The sequence below is a fragment of the Mastigoproctus giganteus genome, chromosome 5, assembly GCF_048544385.1.
Source record: "Mastigoproctus giganteus isolate SK-2022 chromosome 5, ASM4854438v1, whole genome shotgun sequence".
Classification (NCBI taxonomy): Eukaryota; Metazoa; Arthropoda; class Arachnida; order Uropygi; family Thelyphonidae; genus Mastigoproctus; species Mastigoproctus giganteus.
Genome location: NC_143579.1, coordinates 105,013,480 through 105,028,775, shown reverse-complemented (window position 1 = coordinate 105,028,775; position 15,296 = coordinate 105,013,480). Strand labels below are relative to the sequence as shown.

Sequence of the window (15,296 nt, the reverse complement as noted above, 5' to 3'; positions counted from 1 at the left end):
GCAGCTGAGAACTTGATGGTCCCCTCAATTTAGATCCTTCAAGGGCATCCATCCTGTTCTTCAAGCTCTCATATAGACCCATAACAATGCTGAGTTGTTGCCTGATGTATGACATGCCTTTCTTCCTTATATAAAGTCGGCATTATTTAGGATATTTTGTGTTTATACTTACATGTTTTGGAGCTAAAGGCAAATTATGTTGTTTGGAATATTGTAAATCTACTCCTAAATTATTTCAGTTTCATTATCATCTGGCATTTGTTGAGTTACGCTAGGATTTGTATCTGACCCTTTAACTCCTCCATAAGGTAAATATTCACTCATTGCCATCCGTATGTTATTTGCATCTAAGTACATTAAGAATGTTGCTAATTCATTTTGATTAAAATGTTTTGGGTATTTATTATCTTTAGCATACACAGTGTGGCATTTAGAAAACAAGACTGCAAATTATGATGATCCATGAACTAACCTTGATTTATTCAAAGTAACTTCCCCCACATCACCACACTGTATGCAACAGTCATGAAGTGACTGGTGGAAGACCGTGACTGGCATGCTGTTCAATGTTCTCATCACATTTTTTGTTGATGTAAAAATAATAGCCTTTCGTCCCTGCCTTGAGCTTCTTAAGCAATAAAAAGAAGTTGCATGTAGCTAAGTCTGGTGAATATGGTGGGTGCTACAGTGCGCAGACTTTTTTTTGCTAGCCAAAAACTCCCGAACAACGAGAGCCTTGTAGCTTGGTGTGTTGTTATGGACAAGACAGCATTTGATAAAGCAAATGCTGTCTTGTCCATAATTAGGCCGCACATGATGGATTCTCTCGCAGTAGAAATTTCAAAACATCCAGATAGTAGGCATCAGTAACACTTTGGCCATTGGGCATGAACTCTTTTGTACCCAATTTTCTTGCTATCATAGAAAGTGATGTGCATGGTTTTGGTTTTTGACCTTTCCTTGACAAACTTTTTTGGCTTTAGGAGAGTTTGCTGACTTCTACTCCATACTTGGTTGCTTCATTGTGGGGTTATACTGAAAACACCACATTTCGTCATCCATAATGATCAAATTCAGGAAGTTGAGTTTGCTGTCAGAAGCCTCAGCAAGTTCTCTGCAGCGTTCAACTCACATCTGTCATTGACCATCTGTTAATGAATGTGGAATAAACCACCACAGACCTTTGTTTTCTTTGAATGCTGGGTTATTTGTTGAATGGTTTCCTTATTAACACACAGATCTTCTGAAATCACCAATGACCAATATTGCACGATGGTCATTGGTGATGATCTCCAGCACCTTTTCAGTCAAATTTGCCTTTCGAAACATTTTTGCTGGTTCCAGTTTATTGTCTTTCAGTGATTCTCTTCCGTGGGTGAAATGTTTATGCCACTTGAACAAGTGCACGAGACAGACAATTCTCTCCATATACTTGCTTTATCATTTGAAATGTTTCCATGGCACTTTTGCTCCATTTAACATAAAACTTGAATATTTGCTCTTTATTTCATTGTCCCTCCACAACACGTACTCAGGAGAGATATGCAGTTCAGCTCACACTATGTTCTGAAATAGTGACGATTTTTGCTAATGTTGACTGCTATAATGAAGTCAAGGAACAATCATTAGTTTCATGTTAACGTCTAGTAGATGACAGTACCAGCACTCGTCTCAACATCAGTCTTGTTTTCCAATTGCTGCCCTGTGTATCTAGTACAACATTGATTAATTTCACCTTTGATAGCTTTTTCAATATTTGTCACCTTTAACATTGCATCCCAGGATAAACCTGGTGCAATATAATACCAAGCAAGATCGAGTTTATAATAATCTAAACAAACATCCAGAATTTTCAAGTATCTGAGCTAATCACAACACATCAGTTGTTTGTTAGATATAAATCAGAATATTCACTCATGTTTTTATGTTAAATTCTTTCCAGACTTTTTGATTTATATCTCGAGATATAAATTTATCATTTAATATACTGTAAATATCGTTTTTAGGTAATTTAGTTGCTTCACAATTTTCTAGAGAGTCCATATAAACATAGGTGTATATACTTTTTCTTATCGCTAGAGCAACTTATGTTCTGAAAAGTATTTTTTTATTAGAAAACAGGCCTTGATATTTGGCCTTGATTTTTTTATATTTTAAATTGAAGTTTTTTAAGATTACCTGCAAGCTTATCCGAACTATTAGCAATAAATGAATCTGTAAATCTTATAATACACCTAATTCTGTTTTTACACGATAGATACGTTCCTGAAAAATACGTGTAAAAAAAATTCGTGTAAAAAAAGACGTATTTATGGAAGAAAAGAAGATTGGTTCCGAATCTAAAAAAATCAGTAAAAATAATTTAAAAAAAAAAAACACATAAAATATTCGTTTTAAGCTTATTATTTTATTTCAACAAAATACACAGGTAATAATATGTAATTAAAATGTACTAAAATAAATTTGTATGCATATGAAATGAAAAAAAATTCTTCGTGAACAAAAAAAATCTGTTTTACACATAACAAGATTTTATTCATTTTCACTTTCTGATAATAAACGGCGCATACGTTTGCGTACGACTGGAATATCACTGCCATCACTAGAAATGTTGTGGACATCGTCTTCTTCCTCTATTAATGAAATTCTTTCTGTGATCTCTTCAGCAAAATCAGCACGAGTCTCCTCTGGTGCTGATGTTTCACCGGTTTTACGAACGAATTCAGTTATTAATCGTTGTGTTCGTGTTTTGGTTAGGCCGTTATATAATTCTCTGTAAGAGGCTGTCAACAACTTCAGTTCACGTTGAAACTTCCCAGCGCGTTCCTCATTAAGGTCATGTTTGACAAAATGATTATCTAATTTTCTGGCCAGTTCCAGACCTTCTTTTATTAAATCTGCATTTAGAACAGGATCATTTTCTTCATTATCACTACGTTCTGTGGGATAAGGAGTCCCAAGGACAACCTCTAATATTTCATCTTCGCTTAGGGCTTTGTCGGTTAACAATTTATCAATATCTTCAAACGATAGATCATCGAATCCTTCTCCACCAATTTTGTGCGCCATTGTAATGATGTTGGGAAATTCGGTTGTATTAGGGATGATGGGATCTTTGCTTTTTACACATTGTGGCCAAACCGCTTTCCAACACGCATTTAAAGTTGTTTAAAGTTGCTGGTTTTAATTCAGTTAACGCCAATCCAACTTGATTGATACAATCCATAATTGAGAATTTCTTCCACACATCAATGACTGTTAGTGTTTCATCATTCAGTTTGTCCAAAACGTGTTGGAATGTTCGTTTTACGTAGTATGTTTTAATTGTCGCAATTATACCTTGGTCTAGCGGTTGTATCAAAGATGTAGTATTAGGTGGCAGAAATAAAATTTGTACGTTTGGGTGTTCCAAGACAGGATGGCCGGGTGCATTGTCAAGAATCAGAAGAACTTTAAATTCGAGACCTTTCAAATTCAGATAACGTCTGACTTCTGGGACGAAACATTTGTTGAACCATTCTGTAAAAATAGTAGTGGTCACCCAGGCCTTCTTGTTTGCCATCCAGTGAACAGGCAGTTTATTGATATCTACACCTTTCATTGAACGTGGGTTTAGGGCTCGATTTACCAGCAGTGGTTTCAACATACGATCTCCTGAATCGTTGGAGGAAAATAATAAGGTCACACGATCCTTAGCTACCTTAAAACCACCAGCAGTTTTCTGCGATTTGGCTACATACGTTCTGTTCGGCATTCGTTTCCAGAAGAAACCAGTTTCATCTGCATTCCACACTTGATCAGGAGTGTATCCTCCATCTTCAATAATTTTTGCAAGTTCCTGCGGGAATACTTTAGCAGCCGATTCATCTGCAGATGCAGTTTCACCTTTAATTTTTATATTATGAAGAGCATTCCTTTTAAGAAACCCTGTCATCCAACCTGTACTCGCAGAAAATTCATACTTTCTGTTTAACTGAGATGAAGTGCTTGGCTCCTTTTCTTTAATCTGTCTGTAAATTCTTAGTGCTGTTTGCTTGATGGCATTTCCATCTACTGGTACTCTTTTTTGTGACTGATCTTCTATCCATATTACCAGGGCCTTTTCCATTTTTTCCTTGACAATATCTCTTGTATATGATGATGAATTAACACTTACTTTTGTTCCAGAACATACCGACTTCCTAATTGCAGCTTCATTTTTCTTAATAGTTCTTACGGTAGCTTCATGTACACCAAAATGCTTTCCTACAGACGTAGCCCCTTGTCCAGTTGCAAGACGATCTAAAATTTGAATTTTAAGTTCCAAAGAAATCGCTTTCCTTTTCATTTTGGTAATAGGCGAATTATTCGACATTATATAAGGGCTACCGAAAAATATCTCAGTTATAATTAATAAAAAAAGGTATGAAAATTTTGTAAACTTACAATTTATTGACTATCGGTAAAATTAATAAATTTATTATGTGCACAAATTTCACTAAAGATTCTTTCACTTTGAAATAGAGCTTACTACTACATGTCTGCCGAAGATACAATGCACGAATACCGTAGATGTGCACCAAATTCAATAAAAACGTTGATGATTCATAGATACCTAGACGTACACATTGGTAAGCAAAAGCACGCGTTTCAAAACGCATACACTAGCTGTTATCCAATCTATTGGTGCGTGTAATATAGAAATGATACTAATATGCCACAAATAAAAAAATTTTTCTTAGAATTTAGGCAAAAGAAAAATTCATAGAAATCGTGTTAAATCAAAATGACTCGCGTAAAAAGAGAATGAAATATTTATTTTGAATTCGTGTTAAACCAAATTCGTGTAAAAAAAGTTCGTGCAAAAACAGAATTAGGTGTATATTAATTTTCATTGTTTAGAATCTATATAATAATTTGGTTATGTTCCTTCTGTCAAGAATGCTCTTTGTACTTGAATAACTCAAAAGACTAAACAAACTTTAGACCAGATTCCTTTTGCAATATGTTTTATTTAGCAGTCAAATTTTCCAGAAAAATTTCTGACCGATTTTCAGAATTTCTGGAATTCTTTAACGGTTTTGGTGAAATATTACCATGGGTACTTGAATAACTCAAAGACAAGCTTTTGACCTGATTCCTTTTATAATAGGTTTTATTTAGCACTAAAATTGAGGTGGGGTGAGACCAATTTCAGTAAAATTTTCCTGACTGATTTTCAAAATTTCTTTTACAAAACTGTTGCACAACAGTTTCCTTACAGTTTTGGTGAAATATTCACCACAGGTACACTAGAATAATTGTAATTATTTTAAAGGACATTAGTCATGCATGTAAAAAATTATCAAATTGCATTTTTAGCATTTTTTTAAAATATATTTTATTAGCCAATTCCATCCCACTGACACCTTAGCTAGCAGTGAAGGGAGCTGTGCTAGAGGCTTTTGTAATTAATTTGATATTAATCTTTACTTTTGGTGAAATATTTACCACTGGTTTTCTTTAACATATAAAAGAAATCATTTGCTTCAAGTTTAATTTCCATATCAAAACTAATATACTTTTCTTTGTTGTTTACAGTTAATCCAGTATTATCATTTTTCAAACCAAGTTCTTCAATTTTTGGCTGGTGCAGCATAAGCCTCAGGCTTCCTTGCACCATATGGCTAATGATAATAACAATAAAAAAAAATTAATAAGTGAGCATCATAACCACTTAAATTATAAATAATTCACTGAAATAAAATTTGAATTTTGATACTTCAAATTACAAGGATCATGAGATTCTAAACTTTCATCTTGAATGATCATTGTCTCTAACTTTCTGAAATAACTTTCTTTGATTTTCTTTTTCAAGTTCATTAAGAATTTCTGGTCCACAAACATGACATTGTTGAATTATCATATTTTACTTATTTATCTTCTGAAAGTGGTAACATATCCCCTTGTATAGTATAAATTCTAAATACTATTTTTACATCTTCAACTGACCATTCTATAGAATGGTTGGGAGCATCTACCATTCTATAAATCCGTTTAGAGAATATACTTTTGGAGCATCTTGACCTCTATATAATCTAGATTCTTTATACAGGTAGTTCTCGACTTTACGAGTTAATTCTTTCCTAGTGCGCGCTCGTAAAGTGGGAATTAAATCCCATAGACATAATGTTAAAAATAGGGGTTACGTTCTCAACAATGAAATTTTTTAGCTAATTAGTTTGTTTAAACAATGATTGGTTTATCCAAAGAAATTAAAACGTAGCCTGTAAAAGCAAGCAAATTATAATAATAAAGAAATTATTTGACTTACAAATTTTAAAGAATGTTTATTCTTCATCATCGACTAAATGCACACTCGTTGATCACTTATTATTGGTTCGGCACTCGTTGGTTTGTTGCACAAGGAGTCGTCTTCTTCAGAAATGCTTCAAGAGGCATTTGTTTTCAAGATAATTTTCTATTTTCTTTATAAATTTCAGTAGCATGCATAAGCATTTTTTAGCGGAACGCACAAATTGCAACTAACATGATTTGTGCGGAGTAACAAGTTTACGAAGCTTAAGAAAAAAAGGAATGAAGAGAAGATTCTGAAAATTTATCTATGTTTTTTATATGATTGAAGATTTCAGTAGAGGGCAAACACATTTCAACATAATAACTTAAAAAAACTACACAATTCCAGCTATCAGTATTTTCGCAAATGCAATACATCGAGTTTACTACCCATTTATAATTGCTTACAGTAACAGAAAAGCCCAATAAACCGGAAAGTGCAAATTGCTTTTATTGTTTTATGGTCATGACCTCCAGAAATGTGCTTTAGAAAAATGGCCCAAAGGCATTCAAAATTGGTTCTTATAACAGAACATATGATAATGATGAAAGTGTAGTGCATTTTAATGATTTGAATTGGTAACTAATACAATTTGCACTATAAAAATGACCATTTAGAGATTTATATAGCGAAAATTTCAACTTTCGAGGTCGTGGAACGAATTACCAAAAAACGATGTGTTATTGGGTTCACATTATGATATTTTCACGATACGATGGTGTCTCTAGAACGTATCATAAAGATGGGTACACTGTATTGTATAGCTATGCACGTGGTTTGAAATGCAGTATTTATGAATGTTTAACATTCATTTTTTGCAATTAATGTTCATATTTTCGATTTCGTTGATACTTTGAAAAAAAAAAAAAAACTCGTAAACCCGAAACTCATAAAGCAAGAACTGCCTGTATTCACATCCATTGTTGATAATGTTTTATATAATAACAGACTCGCATTGGGTTATGCTACTGATAATTCATTATACAGTCGATTCCGGTTATTTGGGACACATCGGGACTAGTGCATTTTGGCTCGATTAAGCGGCTGCCCCAATTATCCGAATTTTCACGTAAATAGTTAAAAATACAATGTACTCCCCCCGCCCTTTACAATTGGTTCACTGTTCAATCACGTTACGAAGGAGTCACCATTTAAAGTACCGATCACTATACGATGTGTAATAAGCGCCGGTCATTGTGATCACGTTTGTGAATTGAATTTTAATTCTATTAAACAGCGATTGTAATTAGCGAAAATAGGAGGAATATTATCCCCAGGCTATAAAAGTAAAGATATATTAAGTACAAATTTACCCTTTATTACCTTACCAATTAAAAAATTAAATGATACGTGAAATTCGGAAGAATATACTATACATGTTTTGTTGTTGTGATTCTACTAATCTTGATATTTCTAATCCAACAAGATTCTCTAATGGAACTGTTGTTTTCAAAATCCTCCATCATTTAGAATAGATTTACATACTTAGCTAATTTATTTTCAGTAATCTTTAAAGAACAAATTGAATTTTTTTCATAATAATAATAATAAACATTAATACAATTATTATTTTACTTTTCAAATTTAGGAATATTATCTAGTCAGACAGAAAATGTAAAAGCCATTCAATTTTAATTAATTTTCTTTTTTTTTATAATTTGAAATCTTTCAGGGTGGTTTTCTACAGAATGTAAAGTACCTAAAACAGATCATTTAAAAGCCCTGATCAGTTTGATTTTTTCATTAAAAATAGCTTTTTTTTTTTTTTTTTTTTTTTATATAGTTTTTGGTAAATCTATAAGAATTTCCTCTTAAAGGATTATATCTATTAATATTAAGATATAATTTATACCACATATAATCCAAATAGAATCATGAAAGGTTACTTTCATCATTTTCCATTGCATTTCATTCAAAAGTGAATTAATGCTCATCTAAATTAGCTCTTGATAAAATTCACCTTGTTTACAAATTCAGCTATTAAGTTTATTATTAACTTTAAAATTCATTTGTTGGGAAGTTTCTTTTATTGTTTTAATAATATTTTATTTATTTTTTTGTTTTATAAGGGTATTATAGGATCTAATTCACCTCTTGAATTTCTAATAAGATAAGTTTTTGGTCCTTTCATAAGCAAGCTGATTCTGGTTCTTGAATTTCATTAAAATTATTTCAAGAACCTTTGAGTTAAACTTTCATTGTGTTCATTAAGTTTTTCAGATTATAATATGTTTTACAAATTATATAAAAACTTTTTTTGATTTTCTTTTAGGAAATAATTCACTAAAAACAACTATGCCAAATGTTCTGTCATTTACAGCAGACTCTCGGTTTACCGGGATAGTTCAAGACTCCAAATTTAAAAAAAAAAAAACAAAAACAACCAGAAATCATAAAATTCAAGTAATAACTAGAATAGGTATAAACAGATGTTTTGGAAGTCATAAATAATTGACAAGAAGTGGGCATTATAAGTCGTCATTGGGAAATTAGTGTGCCTATTATCTTGCAACTCCCGCTGTCTTCACACCCGGTGCTCGAAACAAAAAAAAAAAAAGAAAAGTATTTAGTTTGTTTTAGTGCGTCACGTCGATTGTTGTGTTCCATTGCACTGCAAAAGGACAAATTTCGTTTCATTATTTAGGTCAGAGATGTCAATTTTTTTATAGTAAATATATATATATATATATATATATTTTTTTTTTTTTTTTTGCTTAAAATCACAAAAATAATAGGTAAATGCAAAAGACTTGCACTTTCAGTTAAACAAAAATTTGAAATTATTCAAAAGTTTGAAATGTTTATAATGTTGTTTATAATGTTATAATAAGTTTATAATGTTGGTGACCAAGCCATATGCAACATCGTAAAAAATAAAGGGAAACTATTAGATTTAAAATGGACATCGTAAAAAATGAAGGGAAGCATCGTATTGGTCACACAAGTATTGTGTGGTAAGTTTCTCATTTTTCATCTATCACGATATTTTTTACGTAGGTTGTTGAACATTTTTCGATACAGTAAGTCCCCAAACTTATGCAACTTCAGATGTAAATTTTTTTACTAATTTTTTTTTTTTGGGATTGTAAAATTTAAAACAAACAAACAAAAATAATAAGTAATCAGTAACAACGTTTACGGCACGCACAAATTGCACAAGTGAAATATGGAGTAACAAGAAATAGAAAAGAAGAGAGGATTCTTAACACTAACAAACATTAACAAGTATCGTGCTGAATTCAGATTTGTTCATAATAATACAGTAGCAGTATGTTATTAGTCTTTCCTGAGTTACTTCTATATTTTTGGATTATTGAGGATTTTTTTTTTTACCATCTATCCCAGAAAATTGAGTCTACTGTATTTCTCTTTTTGTTTTTCCCATTTCACTTATTATAAATTCAGTTAAAATTTCTTATTCTTGTATAATTACAAAATCTATTCCTGCTACAATAATTTTTAATACTTTTGTTTTCAAGAATATATTTAACTTTTTAGTTTTGTAAATCTATTTTATCTAATGTAAAATTGATTAAATTTTCTTTATTTAAATTTATATTTATCCTTTAAAATATTTACATCCTTTCTGATGACTTAATCATCACTTATTTTATTACAAAAAATTTTTATAAATAAAAATGATTTAAAAACTGAATTTGTACATGATTTTTCTCACATTTTTTATGAATGAAATGATTAAATTTTTACTAATTACTCATACTTTTATTTTTTTAAATAAAAATTATTTTAAAAATTTCATCAATTACTGATTGTTTTTCATTCATGTTTTTTTAATGATTCATTCTGTGCTGTTCTGATTTTTTTTATTTTCTTTAAAAATTTCCAGTGAAAATAATGTGATAAATATTAAATAATTTAAACATTATTTAAATTTTTTTCTTTATAAATGTAACTTAAAAAGATTAAAAGCAATTGGTCAATTTTAACTAAATCCAACAAAAAATTAAAGGAATTAATTATTAATACCCTTTCTCCAATTCAAAAAATTTGAACAGATTAAAATAAATTAAGGAGACTAAATAATTGTTACTTTGCCTAATAATAATAATACTTTAAAGTATTTCTGGAAGATAATTTACAAAATAAATAACCAATGAAAATTTTGTAATGTAATAATGAAAAAAGTAAATTAATTTCTAAAGATATGAAAAAATATATTGGAAAAAATCAGATCATATAATCAATTTTGAATTTTAAAATAATAACATTTTATAATTCATAAAATATACTATTTTAAAATTTTAATTAGAATTTATACCAAATATTTGAGTCATTTGAGATAAAACCTTATTAATTTATTAAATATGTAAATATTTTTAAATTTTTGGCCTTAGTAGTTTATTTTAGGAAAATAAATAGTTTTAAGTGAAAATGGATGGTTTTTTTTAGCATTCATAAAAAGTGTGCTGTGCTCTTCAACCTACAGTTTTCATACTACTGCGCAGAGTTTAAAATTTGTGTGAATATATTAAGTAGGGTTTTTCTGTTTGGGGCCAATCTTGTGGGGATGGGGGTGAGTGGCCAGCAGGAAATTTCTTAGTTGTTTTTAATTCTTAATTTCCACTTGGAGGCCTGGCTGATTCCAAGTGATTCTGAGAAATAGTTGGATTTTGATCTTCTCTTCATGACCGGGATGGAAGCAGGTAGGCAGAGCAGATAATTGGCCTTGGCGTATTCTTAGGACTGAACAGTGATGTCAGTACCCATAATTGATGATATGTGAAGCAACACATCCATTTGTCATTGAAATTCCCTTTATACACATGTGTTAGTGTGCAGTGCAGTTTTGCTGCTTGTTGAATGTAAGATTCTTCTTCTTTGAGGATATTTGATCACACGATCCTCTATTATGACTGGCATAAGCTTCTTATCCAGAATGTTATTCTCAACATTCAAGCTAGAGGTTGCTTGTAAATAGTAATTTTCCACTGCATGCTTTTGTCTTATGACATGGCTGCTTTGTGATACGTTTTCCTGAAGACCACATAATTTCCCTTACAGTTAGTTAGCCACCTTGCTCACTATGACTCAATCGGTGGAATATTTGGTTGTGATTTGGCTTGTTTGGTTATGGGATTAGTTGAAGGAGAAGGTGTACTAGGGCAACATTGAAACCATGGTAGATATAAAATACATGGTATGGGAAGCATCTTTTTTTTTTTTTTTTAATGGCCGATGCTATGTAAGCTTGCATCGCTTGCCACTACTAATACATCACAGCAACAAAACATACTGCAGGAAATGTTATGAGTAACAATTGATGAAACTAATTGTGGCACATCATTGACAACAGTGGAAGTACTGAACAGTTTAAGATAAATTTGTACCAGGCATCTTTTGCAATCTGAATAAACCTGTTGCACAGTTGATTGCTCTTACACAGTATATAAGTATCACTCTCCACCCCCACTTGATACCTTTCCACATTGCCTGGCTATTGTCCATTATGAATTTCAGCTATGATGTATTTAGCTACATTCTGTGTGCAGTTTAATTATAACTACCTCACATCTGAAAATTTTCACTCGATCAAATTTTAGCCTTTTTAAAAAAGTGTGAGATCAGATCATGTTTTACTTTGTAGCATGTAACAGTGCCTCTTTTACATTTTTGTCCTTAGCTCTTCATGAAAAGATATTCATCACATTTATGGTGGCTTCAATTGCATATATGCTTAGTACTTGCCTTGTATGTTATAAGGGGAGACCAGAAGTGTTGACTGACTTGGTAAGTGTTTACTGAGTATAACAGAAACTACAACTAAAAATTGTCACTTCACCTTAAAGTAATCATGGCACATTTTCTTCATTTTTGATTAAAGAAGAGTTAAACCTCTCTGTTTTATTTCCCTTTTAATTTTGTTTTTTGTAATATTCGATTTTATAATTTAGTTTTCTATATTGAATTAGTTCAACAGATGCAAAGTTAGCTTTGCTGAAACTTGATCTCATATAACTAGTATTTATTTTTATAATTTGCAAATTTTGTTAAATCTAGTTGCCATTTTTTGTTTATGTCATCAGATATTTCTGTTACTAGTGTGAATATATGGTTTGATTGCTATAATTTTTGTAGTTTTTTTTTTTTTTATTTGTTATTTATTATAGTTTTATCAGGAGTTGGTGAATCTTGTTATGATCTAATTTCACCTCTAGGTTAATAACAGTATTCACTTGTACACTCAATACTTATATTGATTTTTTAATGTTGATTACAAAAATACATGTCAGTATTTTATGATGTGTGCCTCTCTTGCAGGATGAAGTATGTGCATATAAGTAGCCTCCTGATTAACCAGGGAGGTCAGGAAATTAATTTCCCTGAATAATCTGCAAAACAAGCAAGAAATTGGGGTTATGAACAATGTGCATTTAATATATCAAAAAAAAAAAAAAAACAACAAAAAAAGCAAATTGTATACATACATATATTCGTATTATTTATTGAAAAAGGAAAGTAAAGAAGTTTGTTTCTTTGCATTACTGACACTGACCTTCCTACAAACAGAACAATTTCACATCATCTTTTCGGCATGAATGTCTTCTTGCTCTGCATAGTCAAGTGGAGCCTCCACAAAGCAGTACTATGCAAGATTTTATTTGTTAGCAACAGATTTTCCTTTTCTTCCATGTCCTTATCTCTGTTTGGCTCTTCTTCATTCATAACCCTACTTACTATTTTGTTGTCACATGACATTTCATGGCAGATTAAACTTTTATCTGACTTAAACCACTCAACAATTGCTTCTTCCTGTAAAATTTCAAAACATTCAGTCTGTCTTAAATCATATAATACATCATTATTAGTCTCATCACTAAGGAACTTCATCTTTTGCAGATACGTGTAATATTTTATGAAAATATTTTTGTAATGTGGTGCTTTTGATTGATGTCCATGATATTGAAATTTTATAAATTGCATCCTGTACTGTCGTATTCTTCCTAAATGACAAAGAATTCCTTCCTTGATTACTTTGTGTAACAAGTTTTTTATAAATTTCTTTAAAATTTTTAATTGCCCCTTGGTTCTTCAGTTGTATTAACACTCACATTTGTTAATACAAATGTCCACCACTACACAGATAGCTGATAATCTGAATGAGTATTTTGCATCTACATTCACACATGAGGTATTAAGAGAGGAAAATGCCAGAAGTTTATCAAGTGTAACAGGTTGCTTAATGATTTTGTAATAACTGAGAGCAAAGTGGAGGAGAAATTGTTGAAATTAAACATAAGAGAAGCACCTGGGGCAAATGGGATCTATCCAGTTATATTAAAGGAGGCAGCAAAGGAAGTAAGCAAACCCTTAGCCATAATTAATTATGAGAGCATCCTTGGATTCAGGGGAAGTCCCCACAGACTGGAGATGTGCAAATGTATCTCCAATTCATAAAGGGTTACACAAGTAATTACAGACCAGTTATAACTTCTGTTCCTGGGCAAATAATGGAGTCACTAGTTAAAGATGCATTGCTGGATCATCTAGACAAGACTGCAGTAATAATTCAGACACAGCATGGGTTTGTTAAGGGAAAGTCTTGTCTGACAAATTTGATTGGATACTATGATGCGGTTACAGAGGAACTGGATGCAAAAATTAACTGGTGCATGTATACTAATTTTAGTCGTTTTATTGACTTAATCGTTATACTAAATTATTTTCTATAAGTAGCCTTATAGTTCTAGCCAAGCTCCATGGTTTATTTTGAATTTAGATAGCAATTTTGAAAGTTAATACTTGGTGTCCGTAGATTTTATGTTCGTAACTTGCCGCCATTGTTATACGATACGGAATACTGTAAGGTTTAATGTAAAGCTAGATAGCAAAATATGTAGCAGTGTATTAGAAAAGTGTTACATTAGTATATTATTATCAATAAAATTTATTAATCTTATTAAATTTCATTGTTAATTAAATTATACTTAAATGGAATCATGACACAGAATAGCCAGAGTGCTGTGGCTCGCGGGAGAACTGAAGAGGGTGATTCTCCCATGCATCACAGTCTAAAACAATGCGTGAAATATTTACAGACCTGTCTAGAACAGGACATGATCTAGCCAAGGAGGATGTCTTTGTGTGTGCTAGGTGCAGAGATTGTGAAGAAATTCCGATGGGCGTCTATGAGAATTTGAGGTGTAGGGTAAATGCCCTCAAATAAATTAATATGATGGGCCCATCAAGCTCTCAGCTGCCCAACTCAATGCCAGAACTCGTTCCTGTGCATCAGGCAACACGGCGGCAATCTCCAAGGCAGAATGCGCTGGTCTCGCAGGAACTAGTTACTGGTTGTGACTCTATTGTCAGGGAGACGGGGACAAAAAGGATGGGTTGAACAGGACCAGGGTATGTCTGCCAAGGTCAAAAGTTGATAACGTAGAGCATATATCATCTTTTAAGAGCATAAAAGGTGATATTATTGTACACGTTGACACAAATGACCTTATGAGTGAGATATCTGCAGATTTACTTAACAAGTACAGGTCAATGCTGAAAAAAAGTTGTGAGTTAGGGTTAAATTTGAAAGTATCTGATGGGAGCCTTGTCAGTCAATTCAGCCCTAGAAAGATTGTGCAAGGCTCTCGGAGTAGAATTTTTTTTCAGTGTGGTCTGTGCTTGCTAACAGGAGAGACTGCTTCTACAGGAATGGGATTCACTTAAATAGAAAAGGTGCAAGAATATTTGCTGATGTTATCGAAGCAGCGTTAGGTGAGTTGGAAAATTATTAGTTTGGGGGAGTGGATTCACAGACTAAAAGATTAATGGTAGCCACAGGCAGAAGCGAAAGTGATTCTTGCACTGCTTCTATTGTAATGAGCAGCAGCCTAGAGAGCAAGTTGCTGGGGATTTCAAGAGCTGCTGGGAGTCGTCATAGAACAAGTAAATACATGGGCTGTGTTAGGGTAACTAAGAGTAAGAACGAGTGCATGTATACTTGCATGTATACTAATCTTAG

At 32.0% G+C, this 15,296-nt stretch overlaps 1 protein-coding gene across 1 annotated transcript in view; it reads left to right on the top strand.

Annotated features, from left to right (window-relative positions):
- The window catches only part of LOC150085607 (post-GPI attachment to proteins factor 2-like), a 173,487-nt gene that overhangs the window by 79,522 nt on the left and 78,669 nt on the right, over positions 1 to 15,296 (top strand). The window contains exon 3 of the mRNA XM_090374614.1: positions 11,958 to 12,064. Coding sequence (XP_090230740.1) covers positions 11,958 to 12,064 — 107 coding nt within the window. The remainder of the gene's footprint in view (positions 1 to 11,957; positions 12,065 to 15,296) is intronic.